Source organism: Triticum dicoccoides, chromosome 1A (assembly GCF_002162155.2).
Source record: "Triticum dicoccoides isolate Atlit2015 ecotype Zavitan chromosome 1A, WEW_v2.0, whole genome shotgun sequence".
NCBI lineage: Eukaryota > Viridiplantae > Streptophyta > Magnoliopsida > Poales > Poaceae > Triticum > Triticum dicoccoides.
In genome coordinates, this window is record NC_041380.1 from 376,364,705 (window position 1) to 376,375,597 (window position 10,893).

At 46.5% G+C, this 10,893-nt stretch overlaps 1 protein-coding gene across 1 annotated transcript; it reads right to left on the reverse strand.

The window, feature by feature from the left end:
• Nucleotides 1-475: 475 nt before the first annotated feature.
• On the reverse strand, nucleotides 476-2,726 carry LOC119291589 (serine carboxypeptidase-like 34). Its single transcript, XM_037570397.1, has 10 exons — nucleotides 2,543-2,726; nucleotides 2,344-2,434; nucleotides 2,140-2,235; nucleotides 1,954-2,018; nucleotides 1,761-1,849; nucleotides 1,403-1,681; nucleotides 1,162-1,298; nucleotides 983-1,078; nucleotides 763-868; nucleotides 476-625 (listed from the first exon to the last, which is right to left on the reverse strand). The coding sequence occupies exons 1-10, from the start codon at nucleotides 2,724-2,726 to the stop codon at nucleotides 476-478; spliced, it is 1,293 nt and encodes a 430-aa protein (XP_037426294.1).
• Nucleotides 2,727-10,893: the final 8,167 nt, after the last annotated feature.

Here is a 10,893-nt window from a genome sequence, read left to right on the forward strand (position 1 = left end):
GAAAAAAGGCGATCGGTGCATGCATGGCGACTCCATGGCAAATGGCATGCTGCAGCGCCTGGAACTTTTCGGCTGTTCTTTTGCCTCCCCCTTGTTTGGCAGGTAAGACGCCACATGATTCTGGCCGATGGCATCGTGGATGCAGAAGCACTTGTACCGCACGATCCTATCCTAGCCCGTTGTGCCAATCACGTTGGAATTAATGGTCAGAGCGTTGGATGGGTTCATTGATCTCGGTTTCGCATGCCCGCATCATAGCCAGTAAAACACCGTCCATCCTCTGATCTTGGCAACAAAATCCACAAATTCTACAAGTTGTGTTTTGCAATGAAATCCATCCTAGATCCCGCTGGATTAGAAACTAGAGGCAACGTAGAGAGCAGAGCAGAGCTAGCTAGTAACACAACCATGAAATCAACCACGTCCGTCCAGGTCTTATTCAGGAAACGTGCGAATCAACCATGGCATATATTTTCTAGAAGGGCTTGGAGGGGAGGTTGCGGTTGGCGAGGAAGTGCTCGAAGAGCTGAAGCGCCTGCTCGGGCCGCGAGGTTGGCACCATGTGCCCGGCGCCTCTCACCGTGACAAATGTCAGGCCATCGTACACCACACTCCATCCACCAACCTGCAACCAAAAAACACACAAATGTAACGTGTGAGATAACGACATACTACTATATAAGATCTGATAAGGTTGTTTAGCAACCAATTGGAAGCAACTGGTCGATGGGATTGTCCAATTAGTTAAAACAGCAGCAGTACCTGCTTGTGAGTGAACCACGGCGACCAGTCCTCCTTGATGGGCAGGCCGAGCTTCTTCAGCGTGTATCTCGTCGACGTCGTAGGGATCCTCCCATCCGTGTCGCCGCTGCTCAGCCGAAAGAACAACGGAAAATGACACCAGGTACTGTATTTATTTCCACCTGAACTTCTATAGGCGAAGACAAAACCTAAAGGCAAAAATACATCTCACACGCTCCACCTGAAAATCCATATGCGGAGGCCCTCCTGCGCGAGCTTCTTGACGATCGGAAGCACCGTCTTGTCAGAATCGTGCCACAAAACGTTGATAGAGTCGCTGCAAACAGGCAGAACAATATTCAGCTCAGCCACCAGAACGTTCCCGAGTCCAAGCATTTCAGCTAGGAGGAGAAAAGTTACCGGCAAAGAGAGTAGGGGTAGGACACGCCCGTGGTGTTGGCGTGCAGAGCCCTCTGCACGTCCTCGCGGTTCAGATACTCGGTGGCGTACGTCTGCGTGCACGGGTCGTAGCCCATCGGTATCCTGAGAAGATCGAACTGTTTTTTTGTGCATGAGCAGGTTGATCACGCGGACCGGTCGATCAGGAGACGAAAATGGCTGAATCTCTTTACGCTGAGGCCAAGGAGGACGCTTTGCTTACACGGCTGGTGGTCGGTCCGATCTGCGGCGAGAAGGAGGTGTTGAAGTCCGGGTACCCGCGCTCGCAGTTGGGGGCGTAGAGGCTGTAGATGTCGATGAGGTCGTGGAGGACGTTGAACTGGCCCAGGGCCACCTCGCACTCGCGAGACAGGACCTCCGCGCTGAAGTTGCAGGACCTCAGGTAGGTCGCGTAGAGCGTGTCGGAGATGATGGCGTGGTGCCACGACGAGTCGACGATCCCCTGCAGGTCCGTGTCCCCGTCCATGTACGCGTTCCCGATCTGCACTTCATTTTGATTAGTTATAAGTTACTGCTAAGTGCTAACATTCTTGAGACTTATTATAGCTGCATGTGTGTACCAGGATGCCTTTGAAGTTGATGTAGTTTTCTCTGGAGGCTTTCTTGTTCTCGTCCACGATGAGATTGGCAAGTTGGGGAATGTAATGTCCTAGCGATCGAGTCGCAAGAGAATTACAATGAGCAAAAATCAGATTATGAGTAGAGTACGTATCTACTAGTACCATCTAGCTATCTATGAATAAGGTGGCAAACCTGCATAGCTCTCTCCGGCTATGTAGAACTCTTTCATTTTGTGCTGGGGGAACCTCTGAAACCACCTGACGAGGAAAGCGTATGAACCGTGTGCTGCAAAGGATGAAAGAAATGTCATGTTATCTTGGCAAGAAATCCCTTCCTTGTTTTTATATGGAAGAGGAAACATATATCTGTGTTGCATACCCGTGGAATTGTCTCCCGGTGGATCTATTTCGAAGGACGTGTTCGTGTACGAAAATCCAACACCCGCTGGAGAGTCCAGGAACAGCAAGTTGGCAGCTGCAAGTTCACCAGACAGTAAGCTATGCATACTTCCATTGCTATGAAAATTGTTTGTAAGTATAATATGTTAGTCTTGGTTTGCACTTGCCTTGGTTCCAGGCATACGGATTGAGCTCCAGCTCAGGCACATCTTTCTTCACGAGAAATGGCCCGAGCTCCTGCGCCTGCCCAAACCCTACGGAAGAACAGCCAGGTCCTGCAAAATTTGCAAAAACACACAGTGTACAGCTACATTACATGTACATCTTTCACCCACAAAGTTTTCTGAATCTTCAAGTTAAAATACAGCAAATCAGTTAGCAACCTCCATTTAACCATAGGACCAGTGGCTTGTCGTCAGGCTTCTCCATAGCCTCGAAGAACCAATAGAACAGTGCCTTGCCGAGGCGCTCATCGGTGGTGACGTACCCAGAGTAGTGCTTGAACGCATATGAGTAGCTCGGCGCCCCCGGCAGTGATGCGACGCGGTCAAGCTCTTGCGCGGCCATTGTGGCTGCGTCAAGGTTTGATGTTGCACTGTCAGGCCGTGCTGCAGCTGCGCAACAGAGTGCCAGTGCAGCGGACACAAGTAGCAAGCAGGGTAAGGTGGAGACCTCCATGGTTTAAGGTTTGTTAGCTCGTTTTGCTTGGGGTTGTAGGAAAGTTGGGCACTGGAATGAAGTATTTATAGTACAGAACCTGTGTCTGCAGCGCAGAGACAAGTAGATCAAGTCCTTGGCCGGCTTCAGCATTTTCTCGTTGGCCTGGTTCTCCCCTCTTCACAACTACAGTACTTAATTACTAGATGTAGTTCTTATTCAGCAACTTTTTTTACTGCTAAATTTTATTCAGCGACTTTAAAGATATGATTAGCCACATATACCTACTTTTATTGATTATTTCAGTTTGGAAAGCATCGAAGGCTGTGATCGTTGTTTTCTTACCACGACTTTAGCGGGCGAAAGCCTTGCCTGAGCATTTCTTACAACCCAAATATTTTCAAGAAGGTAGGGGCTTTCAGAAGAGCTATCGATAAATTTATACGGTGCGGGCTAGATGAGAAAGATTTGAGCATCTTCTTGCTTTGTTGAGAGAGCAAGAGCATTCTAGTTTCTTCATAGCTGAAAAGCATATCGTTTTGAAAAACAATTGTGAGTTAAGAACAATTACAATGACTGAGCTGGGGCTATTGCAAAAACACGCAAACAAACAAGTATCACCATAAGCATCAAAGGGGGCATATTTTCCTTCATATCAGGGTATCGTTCACTGGAAAAGGCTTCACAGTGAAAACGACACTATATGATACACGGAAGAAACGTAATACATGACATGATCAAGGATGTAATGGATACGATATCAGTGAGACGGCACATCAGAATCATTCAACTCACCAGAAATGCTGATCTCAGAGTGAAGAGGACATAATGATGCTAATAATTATGTATTCAGTTTCTTATTTAACAAATTATCAGACAAATATTATAACTAGCTTAATAAGAATAGGCAATGTTCTCCGTAGAAATGGTTCATATAAAAAATCTGGGATGTTCTTTTATTACAAACGAATCACGATGCAAAAAGCAAATTTGCTATGTTTTATACTAGGCTAATATTAGCCGACAAAAACAAAATACCAGGCTCATACTTTTTTTCGAAATGAAGGCAAAGATTTGCCTCGTCGATTAATTAAGCAGAAGAGAATTGGCCAGTTAATTAACAGAAAAACGAGCAAAAACCGATACAAACCCACCATACATGGACTACTCCCAGAGCATGCAACTCCATAAGTGCACAACCAGCCCGACAATCAAACCCAACACACAACGACCATCAACCCCCATACTGCTACATCGCAAAGAAACCCCCAACAGGAGTACATCGGCTGAAGACCACAGGCACCACCAAATCCATGGAGACAAGCTAGGACATAAGGACAACCCAAGAGACTAATAATCACCCATCAAGCAGTTGCAGGCGTCTTCCTGTGGCCTCACTCTTATTTCTTTTGCTCCTGAGAGGCTCCTCCATAATCGTTTTGCTAGATCCAAGGCTAGACGCCTTCAAATGTGCGAGCAAGATGTGAAGCTCTATCTGAAAGAGACTCTCATCGCCTTGTCAAGCACAGACACCACCTGTCCAATGGCCACGTGTGAGTCGGTGACCGCAACGTCAAAACCTCCACGGTCCACAAAGGCGAGCGGCTGGCTGGGTGCCAACATACCGACCGCCTCAATATCATCAGCCACATGTACTGTTGGGGAACGTTGCAGAAAACAAAAATTTCCTACGGTTTCACCAAGATCCATCTATGAGTTCATCTAGCAACGAGTGATTGGATTGCATCTACATACCTTTGTAGATCACGCGCGGAAGCGTTCAAAGAACGGGGATGAGGAAGTCGTACTCGACGTGATCCAAATCACCGGAGATCCTAGCGCCGAACGGACGGCACCTCCGCGTTCAACACACGTACGGTCAGCGTAACGTTTCCTTCTTCTTGATCCAGCAAGGGGGAAGGAGAGGTTGAGGGAGATGGCTCCAGCAGCAGCACGACGGCGTGGTGGTGATGGAGCTGCAGTACTCCGGCAGGGTTTCGCTAAGCACTATGGAGGAGGAGGATGTGTTGGAGAGGGAGAGGGAGGCACCAAAGGCGTGTTATGAGAGGCCCTCCTTTCCCCACTATATATAGGGAGTCCAAGGGGGGGCGCCGGCCCTAGGAGATCCAATCTCCTAGGGGGGGTGCGGCCAAGGGAGGAATCCCTCCTCCCCAAGGCACCTAGGAGGTGCCTTCCCCCTTTGGGACTCTTCCCTTCCTTGAACCCTAGGCGCATGGGCCTCTTGGGGCTGGTGCCCTTGGCCCATATAGGCCAAGGCGCACTCCCTACAGCCCATGTGGCCCCCGGGGCAGGTGGCCCCACCCGGTGGACCCCCGGGACCCTTCCGGTGGTCCCGGTACAATATCGATGACCCCGAAACTTGTCCCGATGCCCAAAATAGCACTTCCTATATATAATTATTTACCTCCGGACCATTCCGGAACTCCTCGTGACGTCCGGGATCTCATCCGGGACTCCGAACAACATTCGGGTTACTGCATATACATATCCCGACAACCCTAGCGTCACCGAACCTTAAGTGTGTAGACCCTACGGGTTCGGGAGACATGTAGACATGACCGAGACGACTCTCCGGCCAATAACCAACAGCGGGATCTGGATACCCATGTTGGCTCCCACATGCTCCTTGATGATCTCATCGAATGAACCACGATGTCGAGGATTCAAGCAACCCCGCATACAATTCCCTTCGTCAATCGGTATGTTACTTGCCCGAGATCCGATCGTCGGTATCCCAATACCTCGTTCAATCTCGTTACCGACAAGTCACTTTACTCGTACCGTAATGCATGATCCCATGACCAGACACTTGGTCACTTTGAGCTCATTATGATGATGCATTACCGAGTGGGCCCAGTGATACCTCTCCGTCATACGGAGCGACAAATCCCAGTCTTGATCCATGTCAACCCAACAGACACTTTCGGAGATACCCGTAGTATACCTTTATAGTCACCCAGTTACGTTGTGACGTTTGGCACACCCAAAGCACTCCTATGGTATCCGGGAGTTACACGATCTCATGGCCTAAGGAAAAGATACTTGACATTGGAAAACTCTAGCAAACGAACTATACGATCTTATGCTATGTTTAGGATTGGGTCTTGTCCATCACATCATTCTCCTAATGATGTGATCTCGTTATCAATGACATCCAATGTCCATAGTCAGGAAACCATGACTATCTGTTGATCAACGAGCTAGTTAACTAGAGGCTTACTAGGGACATGTTGGTGTCTTTTATTCACACATGTATTACGATTTCCGGATAACACAATTATAGCATGAATAAAAACAATTATCATGAACAAGGAAATATAATAATAATGCTTTTATTATTGCCTCTAGGGCATATTTCCAACAGTCTCCCACTTGCACTAGAGTCAATAATCTAGTTACATTGTGATGAATCGAACACCCATGGAATTCTGGTGTTGATCATGTTTTGCTCTAGGGAGAGGTTTAGTCAACGGATCTGCTACATTCAGGTCCGTATGTACTTTACAAATATCTATGTCTCCATCTTGAACATTTTCACGAATGGAGTTGAAGCGACGCTTGATGTGCCTCGTCTTCTTGTGAAACCTGGGCTCCTTGGCAAGTGCAATAGCTCCAGTGTCGTCACAGAAGAGTTTGATTGGCCCCGACGCATTGGGTATGACTCCTAGGTCGGTGATGAACTCCTTCACCCAAATTGCTTCATGTGCTGCCTCCGAGGCTGCCATGTACTCCGCTTCACATGTAGATCCCGCCACGACGCTCTGCTTGCAACTGCACCAGCTTACTGCCCCACCATTCAAAATATACACGTATCCAGTTTGTGACTTTGAGTCATCCAGATCTGTGTCGAAGCTAGCGTCGACGTAACCTTTTACGACGAGCTCTTCGTCACCTCCATAAACGAGAAACATTTCCTTAGTCCTTTTCAGGTACTTCAGGATATTCTTGACCGCTGTCCAGTGTTCCTTGCCGGGATTACTTTGGTACCTTCCTACCAAACTTACGGCAAGGTTTACATCAGGTCTGGTACACAGCATGGCATACATAATAGAACCTATGGCTGAGGCATAGGGGATGACACTCATCTCTTCTATATCTTCTGCCGTGGTCGGACATTGAGCTGAGCTCAATTTCACACCTTGCAACACAGGCAAGAACCCCTTCTTAGACTGATCCATATTGAACTTCTTCAATATCTTATCAAGGTATGTGCTTTGTGAAAGACCTATGAGGCATCTTGATCTATCTCTGTAGATCTTGATGCCTAATATATAAGCAGCTTCTCCAACGTCCTTCATTGAAAAACTTTTATTCAAGTAGGTCTTAATGCTGTCCAAGAGTTCTATATCATTTCCCATCAAAATAATGTCATCTACATATAATATGAGAAATGCTACAGAGCTCCCACTCACTTTCTTGTAAACGCAGGCTTCTCCATAAGTCTGCGTAAACCCAAACGCTTTGATCATCTCATCAAAGCGAATGTTCCAACTCCGAGATGCTTGCACCAGCCCATAAATCGAGCGTTGGAGCTTGCACACCTTGTCAGCATTCTTAGGATCGACAAAACCTTCCGGTTGCATCATATACAATTCTTCCTTAAGGAAACCATTAAGGAATGCCGTTTTGACGTCCATTTGCCATATTTCATAATCATAGAATGCGGCAATTGCTAACATGATTCGGACGGACTTTAGCTTCGCTACCGATGAGAAAGTCTCATCGTAGTCAACCCCTTGAACTTGTCGATAACCCTTAGCGACAAGACGAGCTTTATAGATGGTCACATTACCATCCGCGTCTGTCTTCTTCTTAAAGATCCATTTATTTTCTATGGCTCGCCGCTCAACGGGCAAGTCAGTCAAAGTCCATACTTCGTTTTCATACATGGATCCTATCTCGGATTTCATGGCTTCCAGCCATTTGTCGGAATCCAGGCCCGCCATCGCTTCTTCATAGTTTGAAGGTTCACCGTTGTCTAACAACATGATTTCCAAGACAGGGTTGCCATACCACTCTGGTGCGGAACGTGTCCTTGTGGACCTTCGAATTTCAGTAGGAGCTTGATCAGAAGTATCTTGATCATCATCATTAACTTCCTCTCTTGTCGGTGCAGGCACCTCAGAAACGTTTTCTTGAGTTGTGCCATTTTCCGGTTCAAGAGGTAATACTACATCAAGGTCTACTTTCCTCCCACTTACTTCTTTCGAGAGAAACTCTTTCTCTAGAAAGGACCCATTCTTGGCAACAAAGATCTTGCCTTCGGATCTGAGGTAGAAGGTATACCCAATAATTTCTTTAGGGTATCCTATGAAGACACATTTTTCCGATTTGGGTTCGAGCTTTTCAGGTTGAAGTTTCTTGACATAAGCATCGCATCCCCAAACTTTTAGAAACGACAGCTTAGGTTTCTTCCCAAACCATAATTCATACGATGTTGTCTCAACGGATTTCGACGGAGCCCTATTTAAAGTGAATGCGGCAGTCTCTAAAGCATACCCCCAAAAGGATAACGGTAAATCGGTAAGAGACATCATAGATCGCACCATATCTAATAGAGTGCGATTACGACGTTCGGACACACCATTACGCTGAGGTGTTCCAGGCGGCGTGAGCTGTGAAACTATTCCACATTTTCTTAAGTGTGTGCCAAACTCATGACTCAAGTATTCTCCTCCACGATCTGATCGCAGGAACTTGATTTTCCTGTCACGTTGATTCTCAACCTCACTCTGAAATTCCTTGAACTTTTCAAAGGTCTCAGACTTGTGTTTCATTAAGTAGACATACCCATATCTACTCAAGTCATCAGTGAGGGTGAGAACATAACGATAGCCACCGCGAGCCTCAACACTCATTGGACCGCACACATCAGTATGTATGATTTCCAATAAGTTGGTTGCTCGCTCCATTGTTCCTGAGAACGGAGTCTTGGTCATTTTACCCATGAGGCATGGTTCGCATGTGTCAAATGATTCGTAATCAAGAGACTCTAAAAGTCCATTAGCATGGAGCTTCTTCATGCGTTTGACACCTATGTGACCAAGGCGGCAGTGCCACAAGTATGTGGGACTATCATTATCAATCTTACATCTTTTGGTACTCACACTATGAACATGTGTAGCATTACGCTCGAGATTCATTAAGAATAAACCATTCACCATCGGAGCATGACCATAAAACATATCTCTCATATAAATAGAACAACCATTATTCTCGGATTTAAATGAGTAGCCATCTCGAATTAAACGAGATCCTGATACAATGTTCATGCTCAAAGCTGGCACTAAATAACAATTATTAAGGTTTAAAACTAATCCCGAAGGTAAATGAAGAGGTAGCGTGCCGACGGCGATCACATTGACCTTGGAACCATTCCCGACACGCATCGTCACCTCGTCCTTCGCCAGTCTCCGCTTATTCCGCAGCTCCTGCTTTGAGTTACAAATGTGAGCAACTGCACCGGTATCAAATACCCAGGAGCTACTACGAGTACTGGTAAGGTACACATCAATTACATGTATATCACATATACCTTTCGTTTTGCCGGCCTTCTTGTCCGCTAAGTATTTGGGGCAGTTCCGCTTCCAGTGACCACTTCCCTTGCAATAAAAGCACTCAGTCTCGGGCTTGGGTCCATTCTTTGGCTTCTTCCCAGCAGCTTGCTTGCCGGGCGCGGCAACTCCCTTGCCGTCCTTCTTGAAGGCTTTCTTACCCTTGCCCTTCTTGAACTTAGTGGTTTTATTCACCATCAACACTTGATGTTCCTTTTTGACTTCTACCTCTGCTGATTTCAGCATTGCAAATACTTCAGGAATGGTCTTTTCCATCCCCTGCATATTGAAGTTCATCACAAAGCTCTTGTAGCTCGGTGGAAGCGACTGAAGGATTCTGTCAATGACCGCGTCATCCGGGAGATTAACTCCCAGCTGAGTCAAGCGGTTATGCAACCCAGACATAGTGAGTATGTGCTCACTGACATAACTGTTTTCCTCCATCTTACAGCTGAAGAACTTGTCGGACTCTTGATATCTCTCGACCCGGGCATGAGCTTGGAAAACCATTTTCAGCTCTTCGAACATCTCATATGCTCCGTGTCTCTCAAAACGCTTTTGGAGCCCCGGCTCTAAGCTGTAAAGCATGCCGCACTGAACGAGGAAGTAGTCATCGGTACGTGCCTGCCAAGCGTTCATAACGTCTTGTTCTGCAGGGAGAACAGGTGCGTCACCTAGCGGTGCTTGTAGGACATAATCTTTCTTGGCAGCTATGAGGATGATCCTCAAGTTCCGGACCCAGTCCGTGTAGTTGTTGCCATCGTCTTTCGGCTTGGTTTTCTCTAGGAATGCGTTGAAGTTGAGGACTAGGTTGGCCATTTGATCTACAAGACATATTGTAAAAAAATTTAGACTAAGTTCATGATAATTAAGTTCATCTAATCAAATTATTCAATGAACTCCCACTTAGATAGACATCCCTCCTGTAATCTAAGTATAACATGATCCGAGTTAACTAGGCCATGTCCGATCATCACGTGAGACGGACTAGTCAACATCGGTGAACATCTTCATGTTGATCGTATCTTCTATACGACTCATGCTCGACCTTTCGGTCTTCTGTGTTCCGAGGCCATGTATGTACATGCTAGGCTCGTCAAGTCAACCTAAGTGTTTGCATGTGTAAATCTGTCTTACACCCGTTGTATGTGAACGTTAGAATCTAACACCCGATCATCACGTGGTGCTTCGAAACAACGAACTGTCGCAACGGTGCACAGTTAGGGGGAACACTTTCTTGAAATTATTATGAGGGATCATCTTATTTACTACCATCGTTCTAAGCAAACAAGATGCAAAAACATGATAAACATCACATGCAATCAAATAATAATAGTGACATGATATGGCCAATATCACATAGCTCCTTTGATCTCCATCTTGGGGCTCCATGATCATCTTGTCACCGGCATGACACCATGATCTCCATCATCATGATCTCCATCATCGTGTCTCCATGAAGTTGCTCGCCAACTATTACTTCTACTACTAGGGCTAACACG

Coding starts and splice junctions, on each gene's coding strand:
- LOC119291589 (XM_037570397.1), bottom strand. CDS start 2,726: ATGGCCGCGCAAGAGCTTGACCGCGTCGCATCACTGCCGGGGGCGCCG. Junction 2,019..2,139: donor ACCGGGAGACAATTCCACGG/GTATGCAACACA, acceptor TTTCCTCGTCAG/GTGGTTTCAGAGGTTCCCCC. Junction 626..762: donor CGTGGTTCACTCACAAGCAG/GTACTGCTGCTG, acceptor TTTTGGTTGCAG/GTTGGTGGATGGAGTGTGGT.